Source organism: Battus philenor, unplaced genomic scaffold (assembly GCF_028537555.1).
Source record: "Battus philenor isolate CCGP_79_NKW_IND1 unplaced genomic scaffold, ilBatPhil1.0.hap1 SCAF_2, whole genome shotgun sequence".
Taxonomy (NCBI): Eukaryota; Metazoa; Arthropoda; class Insecta; order Lepidoptera; family Papilionidae; genus Battus; species Battus philenor.
The window spans coordinates 7,673,019-7,687,421 of record NW_027181682.1 but is presented as its reverse complement, the minus strand read 5'-3'; the positions used below and the strand labels follow the sequence as shown (position 1 = coordinate 7,687,421).

At 31.5% G+C, this 14,403-nt stretch overlaps 1 protein-coding gene across 1 annotated transcript; it reads left to right on the top strand.

Moving 5' to 3' along the window:
• Positions 1-1,013: 1,013 nt before the first annotated feature.
• Positions 1,014-14,108, top strand: LOC137921905 (uncharacterized). Its single transcript, XM_068764693.1, has 14 exons — positions 1,014-1,101; positions 1,206-1,350; positions 2,581-2,740; positions 3,638-3,767; positions 3,954-4,085; positions 4,338-4,448; positions 4,557-4,659; positions 4,887-5,023; positions 9,662-9,824; positions 10,367-10,526; positions 10,612-10,783; positions 11,825-12,025; positions 13,492-13,597; positions 13,891-14,108. The coding sequence occupies exons 2-14, from the start codon at positions 1,215-1,217 to the stop codon at positions 14,040-14,042; spliced, it is 1,863 nt and encodes a 620-aa protein (XP_068620794.1). The 5' UTR covers positions 1,014-1,101; positions 1,206-1,214; the 3' UTR covers positions 14,043-14,108.
• Positions 14,109-14,403: the final 295 nt, after the last annotated feature.

Genomic DNA, 14,403 nt, shown 5'->3' with positions numbered 1-14,403 from the left:
TCTTTCGAACGCCATAGGCTGCTGTATACCCGATAACATTCTACATGTGGACCTTATTGTAACTTAACATCTAAAGTAATATCTAAGACAGCTGTACAGACCACTTCAAGTTCATCGTTGTTAATCAAAACCCTGGTTTTAACTTATTTCGCGTTCTTAGTAAGGAACGTAATACATTTAATTTTTCTGTCATTTAAATGCAAGTTATTTGCACTAAACCAGAGTATTAGAGCAATACACACGTATATAATAATAATCACATAAAAATGCTACACACTGTAATAGGATTTTTTAATAAACTTCTTACATTTATTATAATGATAATTCAGAAATATTATGAGGGAGTGTAAGAGAGAGTGTTACAAGTTTTATGAAGTACAATATTTGGTCGACTTGTAAAAAGAACCAATTTATTTTAAATTTATTTTGAAAATTTACATAAATTATAAGTAGCATTTTAAAAAATCCAATAAATTTAAGAATGGTTTTGGAAGATTTGCTTTTGGTTTCTTTAGTAACATTTATTTAGTATAAATATAAAATACTCCTCCCTCTAGGTTCTTTATCCGTATTCAACGCTCCATGATTCAAACACATCTATATATTATTGGATTAGCAACTCACACGGCTATCATTATATGTGTCGAGCAAAGTAGTGCTGTAACTGTTATAGTAATTATGTATATGTACATACTATAAAGTGCAATAACAATTATAGGTTAGAATTTTATCACCACTTTATCGCTAAATCAACAATTTATTTTGCTTTCATAATACAAAGTCAATGTTTTCATAACAGAGAAATTTGTTAAATTTGCAAATTAGGTACTGTGATGTGGTAATTACACAAATTTGTTGTTCGGTTTATAATCGCATTGGGGTACTACTGATTGAAAAAAAATAGTATACAGAAATCGATGATTTTAACAATTTTTGTTGAAAAATAAGTTTTATTCAATAAAGAGTATTATTTTATTACGGACGACATTAGTTATTCGACTACACAAAGAAGTTTACTGATAAGGAGCAGCGTTGTTGATAATAATTCAGTCGATACGACGCCGGCAGAACGAACCGTATTCACTGGTCGACTGCTTACTGGTAATAAAAGTAATATTTAAAAAAAAATGTTTTAAAATAATTACTTTTCATGTATATATTTTCCATTAGAACCTATATTAATTTCTGTTTTTCTGTATTTTCAGAATGCTCTAATGATTCGAGGACTTAGTCCCGAATTGGCTGATATAGCCAAAACAGAGCTGAACGAGAATCCCAAACAAACGCCTGACGATGTAAAACATTTGAAGGAATGGATTATGAAGCAACCGCATCTCAAAGCGAGGACAGGTACTTCGATAATTTACAAAATTTCTTTTTCGTGAGTTGTTTAGTAGATCGAATTAACTTACTTCAATATTGAAGAAAGAATATATATATTGAAAAGGAAATAATTAGTAAACTATTAAAATAAAAAAAAAACATTATTTTTGTTCGTTTTGTATCATAACACTTTAATCATAATAGAAAACAATTATATTTAAAAAAATATTAAGTTACACTGATTTTGGCTTATTTGGATATTTTCTTCTTAGTAACATAATTTTCCTCTTATTTTCTCAAATACATATTGTTAAAAAGTGGCCTAGGTGATAAACACATAAACATCAAAATCCGTTATCAACAAATAGACGATAAGTTTAATATATAGATAATGTTTTAGACCTTTTTGTAGGAACGAGTTTATGTATTGTAATTGTATTACTTATGTTTTTAAATTAATTTGTTTTAAGCGATAACAACTTTTTCATATAAAATGATGACTAATACCGGTGCAGTTAGGGAGTTATTAATAAATCATTAATTATAGATTATTGGCTCATATTATTGGCCTGTATAAGTTTAAGTGTATATGTCATTTTATAATCAATATTTCTTTGTTTCAAAGTAAGCGTAAATATGCTCCATTCCAATACTTCACTACATACATCGTGTAGATCAATATCTACACGATGTATGTAGTGAAGTATTGGAATCAGCAAAGATCGCGTTCGGGAAATTACGAAAATCCAGACTACATTGATGGACTTAACCTCAAAGCATTAAGACGAAGGTAACGACCAATATGTGTTACCAGTGATGACTTGAAACATGGTCTGCCACCACTTCATTAGACTTAATGGGCAACGGAAAAGACCATGCTCCGGATTTCTCTAGGAGATCAAATCAGGAATGACGAGATTCGTAGACGAATGATAGTTAATGACATAAAAAGGCAGTTTTGCAAGTCGAAGTGGTAGTGGACACATAGCGCGCAGAACAGGTTGCAGCGGGGGCCTACGCGTTATGGAATGGAGAACACGGAGAGACAAGTGCAGCATAGGACGTCCACACAGATGGACTGATGAGCTTGGAAATCCTTGTCGGCAGACCTGGACGCAGGCCGCTTCTAACCACTCTTAATGGAAGTCCGTCGCAAAGGCCTATATCCAACAGTGGATATTCTACGGCTAAAATGAAGATGATGATGAAAAGGTTGCATTGGTATTTTTAATGACAGATAACATATTATAATTGCAGATGATCAATGGCTTGTAGCGATTTTACGGGGTTGCAAATTTAGTTTGGAGCGGGTAAAAGCTAAGCTGGATCTGTATTATACCTTACGGACTACCTCACCCGAAGTTACACTACGTTTAAAACCTACTGAAATGAAATTTTTAGATTTTTTACGATTGGGGTACGTGGTTCCATATTATTAATGTTTGCAAATTTCCATTATTTAAATAAATTAAAAAATAAAAGAAGTAGGAAGTAAAAACGACTTAAAAATGAAGGAAAATTGTGTTATGTAAGTACGTAATAAGAGTAATTTAGATTACCTTAGATACATATTACTTTCATATTAATACATTTATACTTTATATTAATTATTAATAATCAATTTTTTTAGTGTTGGCTCTCTGCTTAACGGGGCACTAAGATTATATTCAGTGGTGTACCTAGAACTTTTGCCGCCCGGGGCGATCTCCAGTTTGCCGCCCTTTCTATTATATGTCAATCAAATAGTAATAGGTTTTTGAGTATAATGTTGGACTTATTAGATATTAAACTTATAATAATCATTTATTATTCAAGAAAGAAAATAAATTTGAAATGAAAAAGTTGCTTTTTACAACTATAAGTAAATATAAAAAATGCCGCCCCTAGGTAAGTGCCGCCCGGTGCGGACCGCACCCACCGCCCCCCCCTAGGTACGCCACTGATTATATTTCTATATTTTAAATAATTGACCCGCAAAGATTATTCCTCATAACTTGGTAGATTATACGTATAAATAAATAAATTATTAACAAATATTCTATATAAGGAGATATATTTCTTTAAAGTTGTGTTCACTTTGAAAAGGGTTTTGGGTCGTATTAATTAGTGAATAACTAATATTTATCTGTACAGTATAGCCATATATATAAAAAAGGAGAAAAATTTATACTGCAGCGACATTTCTTTGTCGTTATAAAATGTTCAATTACTACAAGGCGGTGTTGCACAGAATTTTATATATTAAAACCATAAATAGTTCGGCTTCTTTCTTGATGGTAATTAAAAAGTAGTTACTTACTTTTATAAATTACAGGACATGTATTATTTTACCTAAACCAAAAACAGGCCTGTACCCACGAGTAATTCTTATCAGAGCTGGACGTTACGATCCAGAAGTAAATAGCGTAGCAGACATAATGTGTATTTTATATTATTTAGTCCAGGTACGTACATTATTTAAACATTTTAAATCTTTTAAAATTATTACTATTTTATAATTTTAATTAGTTATTGAGAATAAATGGATTCTTTAAGCTTAACTTTTTACACAATTTTTTTTTCTAAAAATCCTTTACATGAAATATCTTTTAAATTACATATTATAACAATGATTGATTTTTCGTTCACAGATTTTGGTGGTAGAAGATGACACAGCTACAGTATTGGGAACGAAAATAGTAGTTGATTACGATGGCGTAACTCTGAATCATTTAATGCAAGCTAATCCTAACCTACTCAAAAAAATTGTTGCAGTCAGTCAAGTAAGTTTAAATTTTAACTTTTAACATTATCGTTCAATGGCTTGTCATATAGATATATAGATAATATTCACAAAAGGATTGGAAAAAGCAATTCTTCCTAAAGATATGAATATTTTTCTGATCATATTTCTAGACGTATATTCAATATTTACCTCAGATGCAGCTAGCTAAAATTACGAATGTTTTTCATGAATTTTAATTTTGAATATTGGTTATATTGCTAAAGTAAATATAAATGTATTTCTTTTGCAGGACTCTTTACCACTTCGCTTGAAGGGAAGCCATCATTTAAATGTTCCATCGGGTATAGAGGTTATCTTTAAACTTGTTTCTTCATTTCTTAATGAAAAAGCACGCCAAAGGGTAAGTCTTTTCTTTTCGTATGTAAATTCTGGTATAGTTGACCAACTTCACTTCTATTTGTTCTGTTACAATTAACCGTTTACAAGTCGAAACTATTTTTTATTGCAGCTTAAAATACATAAGAATGCTGAAGAGTTATTCGAACATGTTCCTAAAGAAATAGTTCCTTCTGAATATGGCGGGTCCGGGAGTACAGTTGAAGAAATTATTGGTATTTGATTTAATATTCACAATATAACATTTTATTATTCATAAAATATTTTCCTAATTGGAACGGTGATTGCAATTAAAAGTTAATTATCATTATTTATCGTATTAATTATCGAGTCTCCATGACGTTCCTAATATGGCGTACAAAATACAAAATTTATGGGCTAATTTCATGAGAGAAACATAAATTAGTTAAAAACTACAAGAATTATACAATTTTTTTTTCAGAATATTGGGCTGACAAGATAATCGAGTATAAGTCTTGGATGGAAGTCGAGGAGAAACTGGGCACCGACGAGTCTAAGAGGATCAGCAAACCTCTGAATCAAGATGATTTTGGCAATCAGGGTTCTTTTAGACAGTTAGCAATTGATTAATTCCGAACGATAACAGTCGAAAAAAACTTTGAAAATAACACCTAGGTTAGCAACATTCGAGAATTTGGCGGCGAAATATTTTTTAATTGTGATTATTACAATTATTATAATTCTGCTAATTATTACTTTTATCAACTGATTAAGTATTTAGCTAGTTTAAAGAAGTATTAAATTAAATTAGAAGAAAAGATTATTAATTTATATTAGTTAAAAAAATTTATGCCGAAAACAAATAAATTTGATGTTTTTGTATTTTTTTATTTATTGTCACCAAGTTATTTGACAATTACGCTTAAGAATTAAGAAGATAGTATACTTCCGTAATATCTCAGTGTTAACAAATGAATACTACACCCAGTGAAGTTGTATGGTACTTTTTTATATTAAAACCAAACCTTTCAATTATAAAAGTTTTGATAAAAACATTTTTTCCACTGATTAATACACAGAATGTCAAAATAAACCCAGAAAATAATTATGTTACTCACTGTTTCCTTAATAACATTTCGAGAAAAAATGGAATTGTTAATGACATCACTAGAATTGAAGTGATAGTCTGTTTCGCCGTTAATGGAAGGCCGTTGTGAAGGTTAAATAATAAAGTGAAACACGTAAAATGGATTTACATAACAACAAGGTTCTTGTAATGGTAATAATAATGATAAGTTTCGCTTATCGCTTGCATACCCGTTCCTGCTCGTACCAAGGTGTAAGTACCATATTTTTTTATTTGGATTGGAATAATCTAATTTTGAAATAAAAGGCATTATTTTTGTAATTTATTTATTCAAATTATTATTCACATAGGATCATTTATACCACGAGTATACGTTGTGGGAAATATGCCGGAAGAGCCCAATTTGACAGAAACTAGAATCAGAGTGAGTTATCCCATATTGGCAGCCTTCATCTCAAAGCTATGAGGGTTTCAAATGCGCTCTAGCCTGAGAAGAGCCCTCAAAAAACTCGGACGGATTTTTTCCGTTTTTAAACATCATTCACACTCTAATAGAATTTTTAAAATTTTTACCATTTTACAATTGCCCATAAAAGAAATGCTAATTTAATAAACCCTATAAAAAGGTTAAACAATTTTTACTGTCAATATATTTTCTTTAATAAACTTTAAATAAACACAAAAATTGTATCGATATCAGCAGCATTACCCCTACTTCTATCTCACACCTAACTCGTTCCACACAATGCTGTAAAAAATATCTCGGACTAATCGAGCTGTCGTAATATTTATTGCGCATTGCAACTTTGTGTCTAAGGTTGACCCGAGTAAAACCGCATCATCATTTATACTAATTACCTCATTATTTAGTTGTACATTGGTATTGGATCTTTTAACATTAGTTAATAGTACACGTTTCGTCTTGGTAATTAATTATTAGAATTAAAATAATGCCTAACTTTTGCCTATTGTCTCATTACACGAGGCACGTCCTTTTATCCAATAATCCCGGTGAACGTTTCCGTTAGCGTCTTCTTTTTGCATACTACCGTTTAAATAATAACTTATCAAATCTGATCATATCTGACTCATGAAAGACGGTGTAAAATTAACGTAATATCGGGTAAAATTACATTACTGTTATCAAGATCACGTGGAATCGATATTAAATAGGTTTAATCGTTTTTTATTTGAAATAATGTCAATTAAATGTTAAATGTAATATATATAACTCAGTTATATTTGTATGTAGGTGACGTGGGCCAGATTTAAGTTAAATAAAGTAGTATAGGAAGATATAAGGGGGACCGGAAAGTAATGTCGCTTTCTTAAATTAAATTTACACGAATATAATTTTTACAACTTTTTATTTCTAAGTACAATATATTCACCATCGTTATAAACAACCACCTAGTATACAAATTTTCAATGCCGGAGCGGTAAAAATCTATTAGTTTCTCTGTAAAAGATGTCGACTGAATCAAAATAACTTTCCGGTTCCCCTAATATTTGGAAGAACATCCAAGATCTGGAGGCCTAAGATACCCAGATTCAACTAATGAAAATGCATGTCGCTAGAAGGAAACATGAGTTTTAGTAGGAAATTACTATCACCGAGTAGAGAACAGCTAAGAACGAACTTAACGAAATTCAACTTTTCCGGAGCAGAGGGTTCAATGGATGTTTATTACAAGATATAGCTCTTGTTTGTACAAAATTTGGTCAAAAATCGGCAGTCGTAATTGTCATCGTAGCTGATAGTCGATGGTTTTACAATTTGCGAAGAATGTATTTTTTTGGACAATAGATACAAGTTTTTTTTTAAATTTATGGTATAAATAAATAACATTTAAGTTATGTGCATACCGTTTAAGTATTTTCTTATATGTTTTAACCATACATTTACAACGGTTTTTCAAATCAATTTGAAATATTTAGGTAATTTAACTGAATTTTTAGCGCCACGTAATTAATTGTGATATCTTAATAAATTTTTTAAGCATCATAAACGTTTTTTTATAACTACTATGTTGAAAAAAGTGTGTTTAATAATGAAGTGTGGCACAAGATTATTATTATTACAATAAGACCCCGCTTAACGCGTAAGATACGTTGCATCAAAGTAGAGCGTTAAGCGAAACAGCGGTAAACGAGGATATTTTACAATTTAAATAATGAGGTAATCCCCTAGGAAATTTAGTTAGGAATGAAATTTAATAACTAATGAAATTTTTTTAATAAAAGTAAAACTAAACACTTATTTCTTACAAAAATAAAAATAATTGAAACGATCATTCAGTCTATTCCGTGTTTCCAATTTTCTGCATTTTTATTTTTAATGTAGCGTTTTCTTTTTGCGTTCTGTCAGTTATTGATAAGTAGATAAAGCATCTATAACACCCCGACTTGTTTCTGAACTCTTGTCGAAATATACACATTTTTTTTTCTTTTCCAACAATTGTTCCATAATTTCAGTTGTAAACCCGATCGAAAGTTCTTAATGCTCTTCATCGAAATCGCTACTATAAATATTTTTGTTTTCTTCTTGTTCAGTTAATTCCTTGAGGTCATTATTCCAAAGACAAGCCACTGTGTCTTCAACTCTTTTTTCGACGTCTTCTACATTTACCACAATTGAACTTGATTTAGTTTGGTATGCTAATTCCACTATTTCTTCCACTTAACACGTTTTGGATATAATATGAACATGTTTGGAAACCAAGCGCCGCGAACAATTTCAGGGAATCCCCAGGTTGAAATTTGACACCGAAACCGCGTTAAAGCGGCGTCTTGCTTTATTATATTATCGCATAGTCTTATATGCAATGAATACAATTTAAAACGGTGCTGACTTATCAATAATACTTGTTTCTTTACGATATGAACAATGCATAAATCGTGTTTCTGAATTTACTCGATTATCTCGATTATTGTCAGTGATATTAAACTACGACAGCTTATGTACAATGCGGTTAAGTTCAGGTTTCTGTATTAACAAATACTCGTACAGTGAAAATTTTACGACAGTTATTAAAATGACTATTATTTTATTTATACATAATAATGTATGTGTGTTGTACTGCACAATCTTTCGTGTATTCTGTAACATAATTTGATATAAACTAAATGTAAACTATAAATTAATTTTTAAAAAAATCCAAAATATTTGGTTACAAAATTTAGGATGAATGATAGGATGAAAAAATTTAAAATGTTATTATTAAACTACAAGATATTTCATATTTAACAAAGTTTAAAAAGTTCATGGGGAAAATTAGATTTACACCGTCAACAGTCTACAAATAGACGTCAAAAAATAACCGTGAGAAAGCATTACTATCTTTCGGTTTGAGTGCGAAATCTTTCATAACATCGGAGTGTTATAAAAGATTTCACCGGCGAAAACTTTCCGCGGTTTTAGCCTTTTACAAAACAGGTTTGCAAACTGTTTTTATTAAATTGCCTCGTTATATTAAGTCAACTTGTGTCGTCTTTACGGAACTTTAATATCTTTACGAACTTTTAATATCAACGTGAAAATAAAGAATAAAAAGGCTTTATTTAAATTTATTTAATCATAGTTTCAGTTCACTTAGACTCTGGTGAAAAACCGGCTAATGTAATTAGTATATGATGTCGCTATCTAATCAGCAGGAGTGTTATAAAGGCGAGAAATTATCGCACGGCCGCCATTGAATTAAACAACGAGCACGGGTATTCAAACATTTTCCTTATTAGTTATCAAATATCCATCGTTGCAACACATTAAATATCACGAGGTGATTATACGCCCAATGGCATTGAAGCGCACTCTCGACACTCGTTTAGATAGAAACCAAGAACGTACTGCATTCGTCTGAATATTGTTGTGTCTAAAATAATATCACAATCACGAAAAACGTTCGTTCCTGTCGGTAAATTTAATTAGTATGCTATTAATCACTCAGTCGACCTACCTTTCCTCAGTTCTAACATTGTCAGCGTACTCGCAAGTCGCGGCGCAGTGACGTTTCTGTTACGATTTTTAAAATAATATAAACATTAATAAGTAAAGGTACGTTTTAATTTATAACTACTTTAACCACTTTATACAATTTAGTTTAAAACGGAACGAAAGTATATAATGCGTTAATATTTAATTATAACACCCGTGAAGTGTTTTGTTTCAGTTGAAGAAGTGGAAATTAAAAATGACGGTGAGACCGCTGTCCGCCACTTTGCAGGAGAAAGCCAAAAAAGAGGTTAATGAAAATCCTCGCAGTGTCCAATCTGACATTTCAGCACTTAAGACATGGCTCCAAAAACAGCCTCATTTGCATACAGTGAATCCATGTGAGTATTATAAGTAATTAACACGATTTATAACTAAATAAAAGACCTTTCATCATCCATTCGTCATTTCAGCCGGTAGACGTTCAATGAAAGGCATACTTTTCATAGTGAAATAATTAAAATGTAAAAATGTATCTATTTAAAGTTTTAAATTTACTATTTTAATATATTCACTTAAAAACACAAAAGTGTTTTTAACGCCATCTAGAAAGTAATGTTCCGTTCCAGCAAGACGATACTTTTCATAAAGTTAACAATAAAAATGTCCTCGTCCATCAACTGTTTTAGTGTATGTTGAGCAACGGCAGATGTCGCTTAACTTAACAGATACAATAAGTTACGTACTTCGTTCATTACGAACCTTAGATCTCACTTACACAAATCATAAAACTAAAGAATATTACTATTTATCAATTGTTGTTAACGAAGCTGTTTGAGAATAACACTATAATAAAATATATTTGGTGTTCAGTGTAAATATACGAAAATTTGTTATTATAGTAATATGAGTATGTTAACAAAAATACATTTTAATTTTACAGCCGATCAGTGGTTAGTGGCTTTTTTACGAGGGAGTAAATTTAGTCTTGAAAGATGTAAAGAAAAATTGGACATGTACTACACTATGAGAACCGTTGTACCCGAGTTTTTCTCTAATAGAGATCCTCTTGATTCGCGAATACAAGGAATTTTAAAATTAGGGTAAGATAATTTATATTTAAAAAAAAGAAATTGGATACAATTCACTGTTTGCGTCAAAAAAATTTAACCATTCGTATGATTTTAGAGCATTCTTACCATTGAGGAATTGCAAGGAGAACGATGCGCCGCGAATATGTATTGTTCGTATTGGCGTGTATAATCCTTCGGAGTATAATTTGTCGGACCTCTTAAAAGTTGCTTTCATGATTACTGAAATAATGATGCTCGAAGACGATAATTTTACCGTATCAGGAGAGGTATAAAATTCTCATTATTTCCTAATTAATATTTACTTACCATTAAAGACTATGACAACCTTAATCGATTCTAGTATTGAAAAATTTTTGTAAACATATGATACAGAAATTCGATATTCCTCCAAATATTGTGAAATTGTTTATAGATATTTATATGGAAGCAATTCATATTATTAGGGGGACCGGAACATAATGTCACTTTCTTAAGTTAAATTCACATGACACCATTTTTGACAAGTTTTTATTTGTAATCAACAATATATTTACCTTCGTTATGAACAACCTTTTGCAATCTAGAATACAAATTTTCAAATCCTGGAGCGGTAAAAATCAATAGGTCAAAGAAATTCCGGCCCCTCTAATACTTACGTGGTGATTTTTCATACCATGTCATTGTTTATATTAAATATCACATTGTCTTCATAAATGGGTAAAGAAGCTGGGGTAGGAATCATTGAAAACTGAATATATTTTATAAACTGAATATATTTTCTTTCTATTATAGTGGAACATCCCAACACGTAACCTGTCTAGACAGGACGAGGGCTAGCCCTCGCTTCTTTAAAACTGCAAGCATTAGTGCTGCATAACTTTGCGTCGAAGACGAAGGCACGTTGATTGAACTTATTGTATTTCATCATCATCATCCTTATAGATTTCCAATAAAGCCTCATCTAACGGTTTCCCACGACCTTGATAAGGTCAACCTTGTAGGGAACGTTTTACGTGGCGCTTACTGGTCCATGGTCTCAACTCCAGAATTTGAAGTTTACCCTATGTGTTTTATAATTATAAATTGAACATGAATTGCTAAGCTAAGTATACCAAAGGCACCAGATAAACTGTGGAATTCTTGACTTGGTGCACATCAAAAAAATCTAGTCTAGTCAGTGTTTCAATTTTTAATTTTTTTGGCTAATTGTTATACATATGGTATTATTTGTAGGCTATAGTCTAACGTAAAACCGTGAAATAAGTTGTTATTTTTGTCATAAATTCATAACAAAATTTCCCGTCTAATTTTGTGACACAATTTTTCAGGAAGTAATAGTCGATATAAAAAATGTAGGCGTCAATGTCCTCAGTCAATGGACGCCAGCGTTAGCAAAGAAAGTCATCACTTGCTTCGAGAAGGCGCTACCTGTCCGTCTCAAGAGTAATCATATTTTAAACACCCCGACCGGATTTGAAGCCGCTTATACAATATTCAAAGCTTTCTTAGGTGAAAAGTTAAAGAAAAGAGTGAGTATAAAATAGGCTAAATTGGAGGGATTTATGCTGTTGAGATAACTTGAATTATAATAGTAATACAAGGTGTCTCAAAAGAAACTTTATTTAGTTATTTTCCCAATACACACACTTATTTATCTTAACCGTTTATCGGGCTCTAGGGAATTCAGTCGCTTCGGAGCGTTTTTCGAGATAGGTTTACGCTTTTATAGGAATGACGATAGGACGACAAGTTCTCAGTAAATTGCATAAGGCGAGATTTTCGCTTAAATAATATGCCACCCATAACTCTCATGGCAAAATATGTCAATGTCTGAAAGCACCAGTAAAACTAGAAAGATGGGGAATCTAATGTGTCAACGCTACAAAATGAGGAATTTTAATCAATTTGTTGGTCATAATTCTAACATATGGGTACACAAATGTGCAAGTACTTTAAATGTGCATATATGTTTATAACAACCCACTTGTACTGACTTAAGGCTGCATATTTATATAATACAATTGGTACATGAATAAGAGTTACCGGATGCTTGACAAAGACCTTCGTGGACTACTAGGCAATTGAGCGCTTTTCAGCGGTTATTGACATCTTATTTACGGATGAAGTATCATTTTAATCTTAATGAATACCTAATCGAGGCACATCGTTCGTCCAATCGATGGCAGTTCGGGCCGAAAGTTTCTCTAGTGGCGACCATTCGCTAGAGGACTGACTAGGAGGAGGAGGTCGCTGGATAAGGGCAGCGCATGACCTCTCATCGTGGCGATATGCGGGGATGCCTAAGCTTTGCAGTAAGCGTCCATCAGCTGAAAAAGAAGAAGTGGAACCTAAGATAAACAAAACTGCCGCAACTAACGTATAATGAATCCAAAAAAGTCCTAAGAAATTCCTTCAGTTGTGCTGAAGTAATCGCACAGGGTGCTATGTAGACGTCAACTATTATGAGCTCCCATGTTTTAGAGGATGAAAATAAATGTGCAGTGCTAGTCAATGCTGAGCTCTATATAGAAATGATAAATAATTTCTTGATTCTTGAAGAAAATGGTTTTAATTTATTTTAATGTAACCTCACGTATTTTCATAGGTCTATAAGCAATTAACAGTTAATCCCTATGGAGTTATCTCCAATGCCATATTCATGTTATTTAACTGACCATTTAAAAAGTGCCAGGCAAACAGTAGCCTTTTAAAAATTCACCTGCCAAGACATAACAAAGAAATATTACGGTTCAATTGAACAAGTCCACGAAAGTCCCTGAATTGGGGACTTCATAATAAAAAAAAACAATTGGGATGACTTATATCGGCCCAGCAAATATAAACTTTCTTATGATAAACTTCGTATTTATAATATTATTTATGTTACATTAATTTAACTCAACATGCTATTAAAATATTATCAAGATTTTATGATCCAAAATTTAAGTATGTAAAATTTTTAATATTATAATGATTATATCATATTTTTTTACAGATTCGGGTACATAACCAGGATTATGACGCTCTGTATAAGGAAATACCAAAGAAAGTATTACCGAAAGAGTATGGTGGCGATGAAGGAGAAATACAGGAGCTTACAGGTAATATTATGTCCGATCTAAGAATAGTACGCGAATATTTTACAAAATCGAGTGAGTGAAGTTTAAAGATCTTAAAGATTTGTCAAAACATCGCTTTATATTCAAATAGATGTTTATTATGCAATATTTTAATTACATATGTAGGTCGTGTAAGAAAAATTAAACAGCGATTATTAAAAATAATGTACTTCAAAAATTTTTCTTCATTATATTTTCGATTGAAAATGCGTGGACAGTGCGCCGTATAATCTTTGTTTTTTAATCACAACCTACATCATGAACATCTTTTGTAGATCATTGGTTAAGGAAGGTGGAGAGTTATCGCGATTGGTTCCTAAAAGAAGAAAACGCACGTTCAGATGAGTCCAAAAGGCCGGGCAAACCGAAAACCACTTCCACTCTGTTTGGTATTGAAGGCTCCTTCCGACAACTTGAAGTTGATTAGTTGATATTTATTTTGTTATTATTATATAAGAAAAAAAATATGTTTAGGTAAATAAAATATATTTCTCCAAAAAATTGTATTATTTCTTTTAACGGTAAACTTTCTAGATTCTGTATGCTAAAAAAAGAAGTGTTCCTTCCTTTACTAAACCTAAAAGGTAAAAAAACTAAAACTAAATATTTGTTCGATTAATTACATGTTACAACATTAACAAACGTGTGATGGTTTTTACTTCTTTCAGTAAATTAATGTCTTCTTGGAATTAATTAAGCTTTTATCGGAAACTTATTTTGAGCAGAATTGAGTCGTAAAATTGTGCACATGTGCAAGTTGATTTGTTTTTTTTTCTTAATTCCATAAG

What these genes read in the sequence shown, in the direction of transcription:
- LOC137921905 (XM_068764693.1), top strand. Translation starts at nt 1,215, where the DNA reads ATGATTCGAGGACTTAGTCCCGAATTGGCTGATATAGCCAAAACAGAG. An exon ending in TTTTATATTATTTAGTCCAG is followed by an intron (nt 3,768 to 3,953) that starts GTACGTACATTA and finishes TTTCGTTCACAG; the next exon opens with ATTTTGGTGGTAGAAGATGA. An exon ending in CAAGGAATTTTAAAATTAGG is followed by an intron (nt 10,527 to 10,611) that starts GTAAGATAATTT and finishes GTATGATTTTAG; the next exon opens with AGCATTCTTACCATTGAGGA.